Source organism: Teleopsis dalmanni, chromosome 2, assembly GCF_002237135.1.
Source record: "Teleopsis dalmanni isolate 2A chromosome 2, ASM223713v2, whole genome shotgun sequence".
NCBI classification, from domain to species: Eukaryota; Metazoa; Arthropoda; class Insecta; order Diptera; family Diopsidae; genus Teleopsis; species Teleopsis dalmanni.
The window spans coordinates 152,141,967-152,161,401 of record NC_051847.1 but is presented as its reverse complement, the minus strand read 5'-3'; the positions used below and the strand labels follow the sequence as shown (position 1 = coordinate 152,161,401).

The window sequence follows — 19,435 nt, the reverse complement described above, 5'->3', positions numbered from 1 at the left end:
CAGTATAATTTGATTAGTATCAAATCGATTTAACTACGTTCTATCTATCTATTTATCTACATTCATTATAAAAATTAAATAATGAAGAAGGCAGCATTCTCCAAGAGTAAGCATTTGTGACTTGGAGATACGGTGGGAGGATAACATAAAATATCTGGGGGTCTCTTTTGATAAACGGTTCAATTGGCTTAAACATTTCAAATATAAACGGAATAGCTGCTCTAAGATTCTATATTTATTAAAGCCGCTATTTAATAATTATCACTTCAACTTTAAAAACAGAAAGTTACTTTATACGCAAGTAATTAGACCTGCACTACTGTACGGATGTGTTACATATAGCAAAGCCTCAAATACTACCTTAAAGCAATTACAGATAGCACAAAACCTGGCTTTAAGAAGGCTGTTTAAGATTCCATGGTATATTAGATCAACAGACATACATAGAGATCTTAGGTTTGACTCAGTGAAAAAATATATCAGAGACAGAGCTCTAAAATTATTCACTAAAGTTGATACGCTACTTAACCCCGCCCTAACAATCCTCAAGTCCATTTCTGAACTCTCAGGAAGATATGCTGATTTAAGATCCGTCATCAACTAAAAGACAAATAAATGATTTGATTTCTTAGCCTAGTTAAAGCCTAGTGTGGGGTAAAGATAAGCCCCCCAGCCATTATAGAGTAAAAGTGCGTAATAGCACTAACTCAAGAAGAAGAATCAAGAAATAATAATTTTCAGAAAAACATCAATGATATACATACATTGGTAATACATTAATGTCAATCATTTTCACGAAGATTTAATTGGTTTAGGTTTTAATCTAAATTTCAATTATTTCCATAACTAGCAATTAGTACAGGTTATTTGCCACAAGATATGAATATATTTTGTATATATAATATTTGGATCCGATTTTTTAGTAGCCCAATTTGTGCTAATTTACTGCAGTTACTTTTCTTGATATGGAATTTTTTTGTGATATGTTGCTATTTATCAGATAATACTTTTAAGCTTTTTAAATTAAATTTAAGTTTTTTAAAAGCTCTACGCTACTATGAATATATTTTTTATAATAGAATTTTTTTTTGACTTACCAAAAATAACACCTCCAACAGTTAAAAAAGGCGGAAGGCAACCAAGCGATATTAATACCGGGAATAAAACATTTCCTAATACTGCACCCAAACGTCCAAAAGTCATAACGAGTACCACAACCATTGTTCTAGAAAAAAGTTAAAATATTATTTATATGAAGGTAAGTCACTCTTTAATTATATATGAAGGTAATATATTTATATATTTTTTATATATGAAAAAATTTTAAAAAAATATGTGAAAAACGATTATGACAACAAGAGCAATTTTTTTATTATATAGAGGACTTATGGTCCTCTATTTAGAATGATTTCTAAATCACATCAATGAAAATTATCATTTGATGATATTTTATAATGCGTTTTCAATATCAATCGATACACGGGATGTTTTTTTTTTAGCTGCATGAGAACTTAAAATGATAATACAAGAAAGAAATAATGTTGAAATAAAAATTTTGTAATCTAGTATATAATTTCATGGCATTTATTATTTCAATATGATTTGCGGTATATGACTTTCGTGACGGACAACGGCTACGAGTTGCATGGTCCATTCCATTAATACAATTTTTCAGATCAGACTATTTTTTGCAATAAATGTGACCGTATGGAGTTAAAGGCGTTAATGGAGGCAAGAATATTGGCAACCAATGTTTCAAGAGTTGCTGGTTTGTCGGTTGCCGGCATAAACCAATTACTTTACATAGCCCCATGAACAGTCATCCAGAGGCGTTAAATCGCACGAATGGGGGACCCGTTAACAGGATTGGATCACCTCTGGAAAAAAATGTTTCTACCAAATTGATTTAGCAATTAATCGATTGTAAGGCAAGATGCTATGCGCCGTCTTGTTAGAACCAAATGTCTGCTTTGGCGATGTTTAACTGATTAGTTTTTGGACATTGCTGACAAAAGTTGAGTCAGCATGCTCGATAGTGCTCGCCATTCACCGTAACGGTAAGTTCTTGATGATGATGCCGCCAGCGTGTAAACCGCATGAAAAAGTCAATTTTAATGGATGTAATGGTAATTTATTTACGGCTTGAGTATTATCTTCGCTCCATATATGGCAATTTTGCTTATTGACGTGACCATTTAACCAGAAATGAGCATCATCACTAAGCACCATTTTCCGATATGAAGTTCGTGAACAGATTTATTTTTTCAAAGTAAATTTCTACAATTTGGAAGAGTTGTTTTAGCTCTAAAGGATTCATGATCAATTACCGAATCTTACTCAACAAAAATGTTAATATAGTTTAACGTTCTCAGCTGTCAAAGTATAGTTATCGATATCGATATTTCTTATGAAACTAAAAAAACACTCTTTATATTGAAAAATTTTACTTAAGACGTTTACAGTTCTTATGTACATCTTTGAGATTACATACGTCTTTGAGATACACATTTAATAAATATTAATCGATATTAATATATTCGATATCGATATTTCTTATGAAACTAAAAAAACACTCCTTATATTGAATTTTACTTAAGACGTTTACAGTTCTTATGTACATCTTTGAGATTACATACGTCTTTGAGATATACATTTAATAAATCTTAATGGTTCCATAATTGCATATCGTTTAATATTAAAATCCATTTCTTCCATGTCATCTGATTCTTTTCTTTCCTGATCTAGGATAAATACTGTATATCGACCATTTGACGCGATTTCGACTGTCCATGCATACCTAATTGACTATGGCTATTTAATAATAACATTATTTTATATTAATCACACTAACATACGCGATCAAATGCCAATTGGATATATGTACAATTTTTATATTGATTATGCACACAGCTGGTGTCAAAAACGAAATTCCTTGTTAAAATTTTCAAAATTTATGGATCGATATCTAAGCTATACTATACTATGGGTATGGTGGAAAAATTTGTTCAGAATAGCTGCCTTTATTGAAATTCGTCGAAATAGACATATGTGAGAAAACAGAATCGTATTAAATATTTATACTTTGGTTGAAAAGATTCATAAAAGATATTTAAGACCTTTAACGGAGATAGAAGATTGTTATTATGTATACATAGACTTATATAAATTATATAGCTTATGAAAGATATTTATTATTTACCTCATTGTTGTAGGAAAAACATCAACAGATACATTTATTATTGTCGTAACAGCAATACTGCTGAATGTTATAAATGCAGCTGACGCTAGAAGTACCGTGAGGTAATTAAAGGACAAGAACATACCGAAGTTACTTAATACAGAAAGTCCCAGTCCAATACCTGTACGCAAAAAAAATTAAATATTTAATTAAAATGGATTCCAAGGAACAAATCAATATTATACTTAATATATTTTTAGTGCCAAGGTATGGAACTAGTAATGCTACACCTATATAACCAAAGAACCCAACTGCTGCAACAATAATGTTCGGAGTATAAGATTCTGCACTAATATGCTAAAAATATTTTTGATCTAAGTACGAAATTTTTGTTTTTTTTTAATAATATATTTTGATAAGATTAAATTACCACATCACATTCTGTCATTTCATCAAACCGTAATAATTCGGTTTTATTGACGTTGTATTCCAAAATAGTGCACATACTTGGATTTGTAGTCGTTTGTTTAACTTGAAATTCGGTTAATGAAGCAAATATTTGTGGTAACCATAACCGTAAGGTGTTCTGACTAAAATTATAAGGTTTGGTTTAAAGAAACTTTTGAATTATCTTTCTTTATTTACCTTACCCCATAATAACGAAGAAATTCATTGTATAAACAAACACAGCTAACACGATATATGGGCTGGAGAACATAGGCCTCAACTGTTTAAAGCCTTCTGAAAGATTTTGTTGTGCTTCAATGCTTCTTCTTCTGAAATATTTTGTATTGCTGTCAATGCTAACTCTTGGCGGTCTAAATGGAGCTTCATTAGACAAGATCTTTATCTATTTAAATATAAATTTTATTATTAAGCAATTGCAGGTTAAAGAACTAATTACCGGATATTCAGATTTATTACGTCCGGTATTAACTGCATATATTATTTGAAATACTTTCAAAGCTTCTTCATTTTTACCTTTGGTCATTAGAAATTTCGGACTTTCGGGTAAAAAAACTATTAAAATAGCTGATATTAAACTTGGTATAGCCGTCGTTGCAACAAATATTTGCCAAGTGTGAACTAAAGTATACGTAAAAAGACTTAAATTCTAAGTAAAAGTAATAAATTAATACCATTAACAGTTTACCTACACTTCAATACCCATATTTTAAACGCAATATGATAAGGTAAAATGAAATAAGCTAATATAGGTAATATAAGGAATCCAGTTCCTTTCATTAGACCGACTACCATCATAACTTGTGAACGATGGTCTTTTCCATGCAGTTCAGATACGTAGGACATTATTACAGCAAACGGTCCACAAACTCTATTATATGTACATATTGTTACTACTAAAATATTAGAAACTCGTTATTATACTAAGCTGATTGAAAAACTTACGCAAATCCTCCTAAAAATTTAAAAATCATTAACTGCGTAATGTTTTGACTTAAAGCTGCCCCCATAGTGAACACACCATCGAGAAGTAATCCATATATTATTACTTGTTTTCGTCCCATTGTATCAGCTATAAATCCCCAAGGTACAGCCGATAGTATGGTTCCTAAAAAAATTTATTGTAGCTCAAACTGTTTAATTTGGTGTGAAATAGTTTCTCTAACCTGTATATGTAATTGCGTTTAATATTCCTTTCTGCAGTAAACTTAATCTCAGATCACACTCAGCAGTTGGCAGTATATAGGACATAGAAGAGGTTTCAAACGTTGTTGCTGCAATAGCTATAACAATGACTAAGAGTAAGTATATATTAAATTTTCCAAATCCACAAATTTTCATCGCTGTCTCAAAATCACTTGGCGGCTCTTCGTTAAAATTTAATATTGGAAGAAAAGTATTAAGAAAATTAGTTTTAATTAAATCATATTAATAACGTAAATGTGTACATTGTAAGAACGAACTGTAAGTTTGAAAAATTTGAAAATTACCATCAGCCATCAGTTGAATAAGGAATGGTGCAATATAAATCTGCTTTTCCTAAAAGTCATTTAAAACGTCTTCTCTTCTTGAACGCGTTTTTTCATAAATGATCTTAAGGTGTGTTTTTTCTTTGATGAATTGATATTAATTTCATTAGAAACTATATTAAGCACCCATTTCGCTTAGGAATTGGGAACTTTGTAATTTCTAAAATTATTATCCCTTTTTGTATGTGTTTGGATATTTTTCTATTCCCATAGATGATTGAAAGTTCCATGCAACTTGTTTCAGGTATACAATTTTCTGCAGAATCTTGTATTATATATTATAATTATATTGTCTTAGAAAACTATGACATAAGCAAAACCACGAATTAAGATTTCATAAAGTAAATAATAAAAATAAAGAAATTGTTCTAATTTATTCAAAAAAAATTATTTTTTGACATAAAATAATAAGTAATATAATATAAGAAATATATCAAATAACGTTTTTATATCCGTGAAAACTGATTATTTAATGAAGGTTTCAACAAGTTTGGATTTAAAGTACATGACATATACGAGTGATGGCTCATAGCAAACAATTTGTTTATAGTTTTTGGAAGGATATCGAATAATGATAAACCATCCACATGATGATATCGATTGGAGATTTCCTTGATAATGATTCGTAGATTTAACTAAGTTATAAATTAAGCGTTTTATTAAAGTGTTATAAATAGTTTTATATAGTGTGTAGTGAAATGGTTAAATACTTTTTCTGATAACGTAATAACATCCGAGATAGGTATCGCGATATTATTCTTTAGCCAGCTTGTTAAACAAACAGTTGATAATTACTGCCTCACATAAAAAACCTACCATACATATAGGCTAGCTTAGCTAAAAATATTTCACAAAATTAAAAGTACTTAAGTTTATAATGTTAGCCCTTGCAAATCAATATTGGAAGGGTATGATCATGGCAGGATTGTCTTAGTATAGTCATTTTTGTATCTTGAGCGCTTTCTTTCATAAGGAATGGGCAGATGTAGGGATAGTTGACCCATAAAGATTTTTAACGTTTTTATTGAACATGGGATAATCCTGCAAAAGGACGTTGAGAAGATGAGGAAAGTGTTATCACACGAAGACCCTTGACCTTCGTGAGTCCAAATAAGTTATGTGTTAGGAGTGTCATAATAATAATTATGTAAGGAATAGTTCAACTATGTTAAAGAGAATTACTCCAGTGATTAATTGAATAATAACGGAATTACTTAACATTCTCGTGAAAGGTAATAATAGGTAATATAAGCGTTTTAGAAAAGAAATATTGAGGTATCGAAATTTTTTAAGAAATCTACAATAGTTATATTCGCAAACGACCATGTTATAACTAAATAAAAGTTGTTAATCTTCTGGTTTTCTTTCCAGTTTTAAGCTTTAAAAATAAAAACTTGGACGTAAACTAGAATATTTTCCATTCCCAAAATGATGTAGATGTATATAAAATGAAGAAAAGAAAAGTGTGCTTTGATTTCCGTTAAGGAAACATTTCATGCAATGTAATAAATACACTGATTAAATTTATTGGATTTGTGTTTTTTTTTCACAATAATTTTTTTAATAAATAATTTATTTATTATTATAAAGTTTGAAGTAAAATTAATAATTTAACAAAGCATGAGAAGAGTTTGCAGTGAAGACAATAACTAATAAATTACGTCGTATAAAAATTACTACTGTTGATAGTCAGTAGCCTCTCCAAATCATCCTCATCAGCATTCTTTTTACAGTAGTCCTTGGTGATGTGAAAGTGTGTTATTTTCTCCCACATAATCTTTTTTGATATCATCATCCTTGGCATAATGTTCCATTAAAATCGTTTGCTTATGGTAGCTTCTAAATTATCATTTAGATTATCATTATTATTATTATATTATAGTATATGTATGTTGAATATTGAAAGGATTTGATTTAAATAACTATTATAGTTGTAGAACTTTTGCTTTAAGTGAGCTCAGATTTCAAATGAATAAAAATGTGGGATTATAAAGCATTTCAGAATCATAATCATTTTCAGCATGTATTGATATTTTTGTGATTAAAAAGGGAGACTAACATAAGGTTAGAACAGTGGAGGATTTCATTTATTAACATATTGTCGCTTTAATGCATTAGGGTAGGCAGATTTTTGTGTTTACATATAAAATACTGTCAGATTCGTTTGGAAGTTAAGGAAATATTGAATGCAACATAATACAGTGATTGGATTTATTGGGTTTTATGGTTCTGGAAGTTATATTAGAGGTAACCACTTAAGGGGGGCAGTTTTGGGAGCTGAAGCATATTTTTATATTGTATACTAGATTATGACTATTTAATAAGATAAGTATTGGTTTTTCAAAAGAAGACACATTTTAAAGTTCCTTCTGAAGTAAAATCAAGCTATAATAAAGGCCTGATTAGGGATTTACATTTTCAAGTAGCAAATATGTACCTATGTGTATTTGCAAGTATTATTATTATTATTATTATTGTAATTAAAGCGCACGATAGCACTGAAGTAAGAAACTTTAAACTAAACCTTCTTTCATAATGAAATTAAAGTTGCATTATTTGATTGGAGAGGTTTTTCTGTGGTATTATTCAACAATCTTTTACTTTTTACTGTAAATTATGTAGTTATAATTCACATAGTAAATTTACTTCATTTTGCTTAGTCTAGATACTTAATTCGAATATTTGGTTCTCTAAATAAGTTTTCTGTTAACAGTATTATTTAGTATTATTGTTGTTTTGATTTAAATTGTGATGAAAACTATAAGTTTTTTTCCATTTTAAATTAGTTTTAGAAATGGCTTCCGAGATAAAAATTGAATAGTTTTGAATAATTAACTTCATATTAATTAAAATTTTCTGTAGTTCATTTAAGTGTTCTGTCTAGATATTAACTTATATTTTGTTTGTCTATAATAAGAACCATGTAAGCAATATATAACTTTAAATTTTGTGAATTTTAAATAACTTTAATAATGACAGTTATTACATTTTTAATGAAATTATGGTAAACTTTACTATTTATTATTTCATCAACTTATTAAGATTTTGTAAGTGAAGCTTTAGCTTGACTTCTTATCCTACCGTCATTTTTTGTTTTAACCCATTTGTTAGGAAAATTAATGAAAGTTATTTTAACTGCTTTAGTGATTACTATTAACTGCCATTAACTCTTTTCCCGTGTATAGAAATACTTTCAGTATATTTCTTGCATGTTTAAAGAAAATTTATTTTGAAAGCAAAACCATTTTTAGGCATAATATTTAGATTGCCTTAAAAGAATGCGTTACTTTAACGAAGGAAATTTCTAGAAAATATATTTATTGTTTAATATGATTGCTCTTGCACGAAGTCCGAGAAGCACTAATTATGCTATAAATTACCTATAATTCATTAACCCTTTTACATACAGTTTTGAAAAGAAATCATAAATTTATAAATAAATGAAACCATATAAGAACGGAAACATTTATAAACAAGGTTAAATTAATAACCTTTGAAATATTCATGGGTAAGCACTTATAACTACAATTAACTTTTTTTCTATTTATATATATATAACTTATAATGAAAGAGATTTCTAGAATAATTATTGTATTAAATTATTTTCACAATGCATACTTGTTTTGGAACAAGAATGGATTAATTTATTAAATAATACTCATTTTTTATCGTTTCATATTATTTGTATTATTATAGCCCGTAATATGAGCACACATTATATACCATAATATGTGAGTCGAATTTACTAAAAATTTAATGTTTGGTTTATACTACTAAAGTGTCTTTAGTTACTACAAATACTCAATTTACAAACATTACTTTTAACCATTTCTTTTACAGGGCAATTCATGCAACGATCTTTCAGCTCACCGCACTCAAAAATCTTGCAAAAGATCGTTTGAAAGATTTTTCAAATTCTGGCTGTGGTCTTTTGCTAAAAGGTGTTTTCGGTCTTTCTAAAAAGCAAATAAAAGATCTGTTATTGATTAGATCTTTCGATTATCAGATAAGATTTTGTGTGTGTTCTTTGTGTGTCAACTTTTTCTTATATAAAATAAAATACATAAAAATTACTATAAAAATTAATGATGAATTAATTAAAATAAATTTGTAAATATTGATATATATATATATTTATATATTTAAATTATAATATTTTATATATATTTTAATTTTTTTATAAATTCTTTTAACGTTTTTTTTTATAAAGTACAGAATACACAACTATTTAGCAATAATATTGGCAGAGAAAACTTTTACACATTGGAAACCTAACAAAAGTCAAAATCTAGGATGCTCGAAATTTTCTAGTTGGTTGTGATCATATACAATATCACAAGGAAAGTGAATTGGTCACGTCTTTGGACAGTATACCGTTTTTAAAAGGAATATAGTTCGACTTAGGAATTCTTTAAACAATATGGATGAAACTGGTTATAATCTAATAATGAAAGCTTTTTATGAATTAAGACATCAGGTTCTTAATAGACTTATCTGCAAAATATTGAAAGATACACGATATTTAAATATATCATATATTATTGTATATTCATGGCCTTATAAATATATGTAGATTAGTAAATATATACGTTGTATGATTACAAATTTGAGGCTTCGAACTTTAGGCGTTTCAAATTTACAAACAAATGTTTTCGAAGACCATTCAGGATGAGTAAATTTATGAAAAGTGTTTTAAGTTACAGAAGATTAATTATTGAAGAATGTATATGAATAATAATGTCAATAATATACACCAGTTTTTGTATGCCAATCGGACACACAACAAATATGTTATTGCCAGTTAAGGTTTTAGGTAAAATTCTATAATTTTTGTAAGTGCTGTATGAACTTTTTGAATCAATAATAAATAAAAAAATAATAATAATAAAATTTAAAAATGTTGTTGTTGTATATTTTATAAAATAAAACAAAATTTAATAAAATTTTTATGTGATTCTGAATTTAGCAATAATTTAGTACCTCCATGCTGTAGTTTGTTGGTTAATCAACTTATTTATTATCTTAAAAATGTGAAACACGTTGTTTAAGTAAATAAACTTTAAAATATACATTTAAATTCAAATAATTTTAATTCCATTCAAGTACTAATTCCTTTACACTTGCATACTTTAAAATATCGTAAGAATATGTTTTGATGTTCTAAGTTCTGGATGAAATGCATACCTGTTTTTTGTTGTCTATTTACAATTTACCGTGTACAAAGCATAAATAAATAAATAACAAATATTTGTACTTGAATTTATATTGTAAATTTATATGTGTAAAGAGCATCAATTCAAACAATGTAAATAAACTTTATTACGGGCGTAAATATAACAGATTTATCTTATGTATTCTTACCACTAAAATGCCTAAACAAATAATTTTCAATAGACGTATTTTTTATTTTGAATGCTCATACATTTATTCTTTTTTTACCTTACAAAATTGCAGTATTTATGTATATAATTATATACATATATATTTAAGAATTTCAGTACAATTGTCATCCATAAATATTTATATTTATTTATTTAATTCTAATATGTTTTGAGAGAAAAGAAAGATGAAGTTTATACTGCAAAATGGCATTAAGCTTATAGTATTTTATACGTTGACATATCTTGGTAGGGAGTTATTGCGCACGTAACTTCAAATATCTTTAATTTGAAAGAGTTGCATTTCTTTACTACCAGGTATTAACAAATATCATTGTGATCCATTATTCTTTTGTAATAGCTTTAAGTTAAGTGTTTCATTATTAAGCATAAAAACAAATTGTCTTGCATTTCAAATTGACAATCTAAATTTCAATTTAAATTAAATGAAGTATTTAGCATACTAAATATTTTAAATATATATGTATGTATCTTTAAGCAGTTGAAGTAAAAAGGTAAATTTAGAATAGACTAAGTCTTATCAGGTGCAGGAATCATTTCTTAAGAAACGCTGTTTTTAGAGTGTTATGTATACCTAAATAAAATAGCACACAACAACTTTTTCATGTTTCATCAAATATATATTTAAGGTGATTTCTATCTTTAGCATCTATTAACATCTATAATATTTTCATGACTTTCTCAGCATTACGTTCCTAGATTAGGTTCATAAGAAAGAACATATCATGCAACAAATAATGCCTCTACAAACAGAATAGTATTGCAACTTAACAATTAAAAAATAAAAATATAAATAATTAATTTAATTATTCTACATCTGGTTTGTGATTTCGTTCACAGCAAGTAAATTTGTTAATAAAACTGTCATTGCAAAGTAACAAAACTCTAGAAAAATGTGCGAACATAAAAGATAAGTACGGCTTTGGGTCAGTTGGTTAAGGTGCGCTGACTCTGAACTTTACATTTGGTAGAACCCGAGCTCGAGTCCTAGTACTTGCAGTCTCAAAAAAATTATTTACGAAAAATTAAATACAAGAATTATTTCCAAGACCACTGATGATGGATATTTGGCAATACTAGAAACAGCTGTATGGTCAGCCAAAAATTCAATTAATTAAAATAATATATAATTAATTTTTGTTGTTGTAGTTCACTACTGTTCGAAAAACTTCTTTATAATTTTTTTACATAATAATTATGATAATTAATATTAACAGGTTTTTAAAATTTAATTTTAATGATAACGTATCCAATGTATTTCGAAAAGAGTCTGTTTGTAAGCAAATTGCTGTTTATGGAATTGTCAACATTTCTTGTTACGTTTCAAACGTCAGCTTAACATATGTTCATTCAGGGTATTACCATTAATGTCTATTTGTTCAGAAGCTTACTTACTTACTTGTTACTTATTGCTACTTATATTAAAGACAAGGCATAAGAAATACTTTATGGAGATCCATTAAAATGAAGTAGATTATTTAGGTAGTAGCTTTAGAAAAAGTTTCACTCGAAGTTACTATACATTCTATTTCCTAACTTTTTAAGGTATCATTATAAAAAAATAAAATTGAGTCAGTTTCCAGAACACTAAATCCTTATCAAAATAATATCGATTCTTTCGGTAAATATTTTTCAGCAAAAAATACTGTTTTTAAAAATTTTTAAACTAATGGAAGAATATTTGTAAGTGTATGAAGATATTTAAAAAAATCATAGTTAAGCAAATGGTTTAAGAAAAGTATTTTACTTGTTTCTTTTAAAATAAAATAATTTTTTTTAAAGAACATTTAGAAGTTTTGGAAATTGAAAAATATACTTCAAAATTATTCAATCTAGAGATTCAAAATTAAATCTAGAGACTATAAAAATTAATTAAAAATTAAATTTAGCTGTATCCACCATTGAGTAATATTAAACTTAATATTAAGAATAAGAAAGAAATTTTGTGTTCATTAGAAATAGTATTTACAGTATAGACTCTATACTATAGAGTTTGTTATATTTAAGATTATAAACTAATTGTTTTGTCTATACTCTAAGAGAAGACCAAACAAATAAGCTAGTAGTAATGAAATAAGTATTTTAATTTCCCTCAAAAGGAATTTATATTTAAATAAATTTTTAAAGTAAATATACACGTATTTTATTTGAAGTATCATAGAAATTTAAAAATATTAGATATAATGTCCGCTTAAGAAGTATTGCCTACTAGTAGTCGGTGGTAATATGTTAGTATAACAGTGATGATATTTATAACAGTGATAAGTAGAGCCATTCCAGTTTACATTTCATATTATGCAAAAATAGTAAATAAAACGCGTAAATGTACTTTAAATGGGATACCCTACATAAGATACCATATTGGTACGTTATTGCACAAGATATCGATAAATAATTATACACTCAGAAAAATAATTTGGTTGATTTTATCAGATTTTAATTAAATATCAAGTCAAAATATTATTACTCGATACATTATGTTAACTTAACCATACCATAAAAATCATGTTGGGGGTTTTATTTTTTTTACTACATGAGCTGAAATTTTGAAGTTCATAGGTGATAAATTGTGAAATTACATTCCCCGGAAATTTATTTTTCAATAAAGCAAAAATTGGACGAGTTATGTGGTTTGTAGTGAGTTTCTTTTGAAATCTTTGCCTTCTGTATCCACGTCTTTAAAGTCTCGTCAAATAAAAATGATAATCATATGGCTGTACTTCTTTAACAGAACAAATAGCACAACATGCAGTAAGTTTTTCTAGATGAAATGGTCTTTCATCAGTGGTTATAAGTTTGCCTTTGCATCAACACGTATCGCACTTCACTGATGCTGCTATAGTTGTTTCTGTTGGGCCCTGAATTAACATTAAAGTTAATGTTAAAAAATATATAATTAAAATCACTTACTGTTAGCACACTATATGTTAATAACAGTGCAGATAACCTATGAAGTAGTTTGATATTTATGTTACAACTAAATAAATTGTGTGATTTTTATTTGAAATGAAACAATTATTTAAAGAAATATAAATTAAAAAAACGACCTAAAGCCAGACAAAATAAACAAACATATTAAGATCGATATCAATATTTACAAAAATAATATTAAAACCAAAATTTAAATAATGTTAAGTTAAATAAAAATTGGTAATTAAAGTGCAATGAAATTATTTTATTATTTTATATGTATATTTATACTATATTAAATATATGTATTTAAAAAAAAAATTTAAGATATTAAAATAATTTAATAATTTTAATAATTTTTAAGATTTTTGTCATATTTTGGTTTGTTGTTTGGTTTTAAGTAATAGTCATAAGTATTTATATTCAATAAGCGGTTAAGTAACTGATAAATTGTTTAAAAATGCTTTTCTTGTTTTATTTAAAAAATGTTACAAAACAATAAGCTATGATAATTCAGCACGGTATGTAACTTAAGTAACAATTTATTCTTTATTGGGACGAATTTTCATATTTTTACATTTATTCTTACTAAAGATGCTTATCAAACTATAGCTAAAAAAATTCATGAAGAACGAACAACATATGCAAACCTTATGAACGCTCCAAAAATGCGCAAACTTGTGATTTAAGGATCATAAAAATATTTTATGAGATTTTTTCCATAATAAATGCAAACAAACAAAGTATGCGGATGGTGGCATAATAGCTTTATTCATTTGAGGATAAATATTTCATTACATACAAGCTGTGGGAAAGTTATAAATTTTGCACTTTTGAGAATCCACATAATACGCTTAAAATGAATAAAATGTACTCGGGGAAAATGTTTCAGTATAAGGAGACAACACATGTAGTTTTAAGTGAAAAACTTTATGATGTAAATATTTTAAGTTTATTTAATAAATTTGACTTTAATAAACTTTATATCAGGAAGTATGTAATATTATTAAATGATATCAGAATTTGTCTCTTGAGATGAATATTTCATTATTTGAATAAATAATATAAATAGATAAAAAATAAATAAGACACATAATTACCGGAAACTTATAAAATTATGATATTTTCATTGATTACTTTCTGTTCACATCATCGTTTTTGTGATTTCATTGTTTTCCTTAGGTTTCGAAGAGCCAATTCCACAATGCGCACTTAAGTGTTGATTTAACACAAAACTTACATTTTTTTACTTTAAGTTTGACTTTACTGCCCAATATCGAACAATTAAGAGTTTACTTTATCTATATATGCATAGAAGACAAACGATTAAACTATTTACTACTTACCTACTTACCTTTTTACTGGCGAGACTTTTGGATTTATTAGCTTCCAATTACAAGGTTTTTATATTTTGTTAAAAAGAGATTAATATCTTATGAATGTTGATATTGCTTATATGCTTAAATCACTAAATTATAAAAATAAATTTAATGACGTGGGTTTTACTTGATCTCTTTGGTTTTATTCGATTCGTGTCCGACTATTCCTTAATTAAAAGATAGTAAGTAGTATAGTGTTAGTATAGTATTTAAGAGCACTGTTATATTTTAACAGTATTGAAGTACAAAAAGAAACGATAATCGCAATAAGTTAGAAGATTCTTATATTCATAATATCAGAGATAACTGAATCATATGACATAGTAGATGTCTAAATTAAGTATGTATAAAGTATTATAAGGAGGTATTGATTAAAATTTTTAAAAATTGTTTTATGTTAAGTGCAAACTTGATTGCTTATTGTTTGATTTCAATAATAGAAACCAAGACTACATAAGATATTTACTTTGTATTAAAGTAGTACAAAAAAAAATTGAAGCTCTATAGAAACATCCTCTTTCAAAGCCTTGTTAAAGATTGAACGGTTTCAGTTATAATTAAAATACAAAGATGCATACATCTTTTTATCTCTGATGGTACTGTGTTTGATTAATCTGAACTTGATTAAGTTACTTAATTTCAATAACAGACTCGTATGATTCGTGTATCATTAAATTATTGGATATTCATTTACATATTCCATATGTTTTTCAATAAATTTGTGTTATAAAAATATTATCTGAACTTCATATTTAGCACTATATTAAACTTAATCAGGAAACGTTTATAAAGTACAAAAACTTTATCAAAATACTATTCCTATGTATAAACTTATTAAAAATTTTTATATTTTGTTAGTATAATATAAGATTATATTATAATTTTGATAGTATACTAAGCTCGTTTCCTTTCCAATAGTTAGCATATCGTGTGGTAGTTAATTTTGTTTGGCATATTTCCAATTTCTTATATTTATTGTATTCTTATATTTAATGGTTTTTTTTTTATATTTACTATAAAAAAACAGTTTTATGGTATAATTGACTCATACACCTTTTTAATAGTTTTTTTATATTTGCCATCAACTATCTTTTATTTATGTAAAATTAATTCTGTCAGTAGACTACCTATAATTAAAATTATCATTCTTAAATATTTACATATCAAATGTTTAATGAACATTTAACAAAATCTTTGTATTAATTAGTAAGTTCATAAAATAATATTGTCAGTAACTACCATATATGATAAAATTTTGCATAATAATCTTGTAAAATTGTATGTAAACTTGCAAATCTGTTCTTCTTAATCACAGTTGGTCAATAATCACAATGTAATCCAAACCTATTCGAGATTGAGAATTCTAATATTTAAATTGAAAATATTGTCAAAAACAAACATTCTGAAAGGATATGATATCACATTTAACCCAAATTATTACGCAATTTGTTCTTTTAACCACATAGAATATTTAGAAAGTTTGTGTGTGAATTTCAATAACTGAACGAACTTAACCCTGTAAGAATATTATTACTTAATTTCAATTTTGCTTAAAAGTTTGTTATTTAATATTCAGTGATTACGAAGCTTAGTGTACTCTCATAAATAGCACACATAATAAATTTTATATTAAATGAGATTAACAAGACTGCATTGGCAGGACTTAAAGTCTTAAGTTTGAATATAAGCCAAGTAATCTCTTTATAATATAAAAATTTCCTGTTGTTACTAAAGGAGAGCAGTTTTTATGGTTCTAAATAATGTTTAAGTTTTACATAAGTTTAATTTTATATACACACTACATATAGTATTCACCGCAAATTTAACAAATATTTGTAGATTAATTATGCAAATAAATTGAGAGTTAATTTGTAGAACTAAAAGTGTTTATACGAACTTTATTTCACAGACTTGTGTCATAAATAAGATTAATATTTAATTAATTGGAGTATAAATTAATAAAGTTTGTTCTATTTTTAATTTGTAACTACAAATTTAGATAATAACGAGTGCATATTTAACTAATTTCTTCATACAAAACCTTATTAATATTTTTTAAATCAATTCAATGAAATCTCACTAAGTGAAAGAATTTTATCATATATATGTATGAAGTTAATTTTTTGTATATTAATTATTCAAAAATTTAATTGGGTAAAGACACGTTTGTTTTGAATTTTTGAATTAAATGCATTAATAACACAAAAAATAAATATTTTATGTTTTAAATTGCGAAAATATTATCACATTATAAAAATTATACTTTACAAAACGTACAAGTTAATTAAAATGCCGTGCAACCAATACAGAAAAATCGACTCAGCTGAGTAAATATTACACAATTTGTGTATTTTTTAATTAGCGATTTTTTTTTAAGTTACTTTCTTAAACATTTTTCAAATTTTTTCTTCTTAATTTCCAAATTTTTAAACTCCAGTTTTACAATTTCGATCTATATTTTCACCACCTTCTTCACCTTCAATATTAAGTACATAATATAAAAATATTTATATTATTTAATGATGATGGCAGTTTAAGTCACTAAGAATTTAAAATATTTAAATAACTTTTTGAATTAATATTAATAATACTTAGTTTGAGAATTAAATTAATTTATGCTGTAATAGACATAGCATATATCTTCTTACTATTGCAATCCAGTACACATCTAAAGAGTCAAAAGTAGTGATGAAGAGTTCAACTTCTAAATTAAAATGTCTCAACATAAAAACTTTTGCAATTTAGTAGTTTAAACTTTAACTAACAATTGCACTTAGTCTAAGAATTTCTTTAAAGTAACGACCCCAGTAAAGTTTTGCGGCAGAACTAAAACTGTTTGTTTCTGGTAAAAGTTTGTTCTCGTTATATTCAGAATTCATTAAGGAGTGGTTTAGAGGAATTAACTCTATGCATACGTACAAAAATGCATACATAGTTGAGTAAATGTGAGTATTTTTTTTTAACTACAAAATTTTACAGAAAATTTACTTCAAAGAAACTATTAGACTAATTAAAACACTGGAAAGACATTATTAGATTAACTAAACTACTAAAAAACAATAACTTTCTTTATTAATTTTTTTAGATTTTTAGTGTAAGTAATGTTGATAATATAATAATAATAATAAAGTCTCCAAAGCCAATTAAAAAACTTTTGTTTTAAATAAAATACTTTTTTTAAGAGAAATATAAATATAAATTTACAACTTTGTACTATAATTGTACACTATAACTGTACACTTTAACGATACAATATAACTGTACGCTACAACTGGACATTATTACTGTACGTTATAACTGTATCCTACGACTGTACACATCAAAGGCACATTACAACTGCTCAATACAATTGTACCACGCAACTGTTTAAAACGACAGTACAATACAACTGTACAATGCTACTGTATACAATAATTGTACACTACAACTGTACATTATAATTATACTTTACAACTGTATACTACAACTGTTTACAACAACTGTACATTACAGCTGTACATTATAACTATACACTACAACTATATACTACAACTGTACATTTTAATTGTACACTATAACTGTTCTTTACAGCTGTACACTACAACTTAACAACACAACTGTACACTATAACTGCACCTTATAAATGTACATTGTAACTGTACACTACAATTGTACACTATAACTATGCACTTTAACTATACACCGCAACTGTACACTACAAATATACCCTATAATTTTATACTAAAAATATACATTACAACTGTACACTACAACTGCACCTTATAAATGTACACTGTAACTGTACACTACAACTGCACAATGCTACTGTATACAATAATTGTACGCTACAACTATACACTACAACTATACACTACAACTGTACACTACAACTGCATAGTACATCTATACACTACAACTGTACACTACAACTGTACACTACAACTGTACACTATAACTATACACTACAATTGTACACTACAACTTTACAATACAACTGTACATTATTATTGAGTGCTTGTGATATATATTCCTTTTGTACACTCCAGCAAATATACACGATCACTCGATCGTAGAGTACATTTGGTTTTTACTTTCAGAAGTAGCGAACGACGAAAAACGATTGCCAAACGTTTTCTATTTTATGTAGAAATGTAAAGCGTTACTATTAAAGAGAAGTTTTAAAACATATATCTATAATTTTATATCATAATATGGATTATTTTTATTTAATTAAAGTTTAATTTCTATGAAAGAATTTAATAGAAATAATTTTGTTACATAAATTGAAATGATTGTAAAAAATACTAATTTAAGCATTTTTAAATAATTAGAACTCATAAAAAATGAGAGAGCATTAAACACATATCTGCGGTTGAAATTTTGGTTCCGCGTTCTGCATTTCATTAAAAAAATTAATACAAACCTCAATTGCATTCTATTCTAAATTAAAAATAGCTTACATAGTTAATTTACTAAAATTATTGCAAATTGTATATAAATCATATATATACATATACGACTAATAAAAATGGGAGTGTTGGGAAAAATTTCAAATAAATTTTTATGTCATAAATTTGTATTCACTGCAAGTAGAAT

General features: G+C 26.4%; 2 protein-coding genes across 2 annotated transcripts in view; both read right to left on the bottom strand.

Annotated features, from left to right (window-relative positions):
* Positions 1–1,047: 1,047 nt before the first annotated feature.
* LOC119675942 (synaptic vesicle glycoprotein 2C-like) lies at positions 1,048–5,534 on the bottom strand. The gene is made up of 11 exons (XM_038087161.1): positions 5,134–5,534; positions 4,810–5,010; positions 4,589–4,751; positions 4,336–4,514; positions 4,083–4,264; positions 3,829–4,028; positions 3,609–3,768; positions 3,424–3,535; positions 3,200–3,359; positions 1,098–1,225; positions 1,048–1,055 (listed from the first exon to the last, which is right to left on the bottom strand). Exons 1-11 carry the CDS (start codon positions 5,141–5,143, stop codon positions 1,048–1,050), a joined length of 1,503 nt encoding a protein of 500 aa, XP_037943089.1. The 5' UTR covers positions 5,144–5,534.
* Positions 5,535–17,286: 11,752 nt separating this feature from the next.
* LOC119675941 (armadillo-like helical domain-containing protein 3) overlaps positions 17,287–19,435 on the bottom strand; it is a 3,021-nt gene continuing 872 nt past the window's right edge. The window contains exon 3 of the mRNA XM_038087160.1: positions 17,287–17,336. Coding sequence (XP_037943088.1) covers positions 17,287–17,336 — 50 coding nt within the window. The remainder of the gene's footprint in view (positions 17,337–19,435) is intronic.

What these genes read in the sequence shown, in the direction of transcription:
- LOC119675942 (XM_038087161.1), bottom strand. An exon ending in AATTTCTTCGTTATTATGGG is followed by an intron (nt 3,769 to 3,828) that starts GTAAGGTAAATA and finishes TTATAATTTTAG; the next exon opens with TCAGAACACCTTACGGTTAT. An exon ending in GTTTTTCCTACAACAATGAG is followed by an intron (nt 1,226 to 3,199) that starts GTAAATAATAAA and finishes ACTTTTTTCTAG; the next exon opens with AACAATGGTTGTGGTACTCG.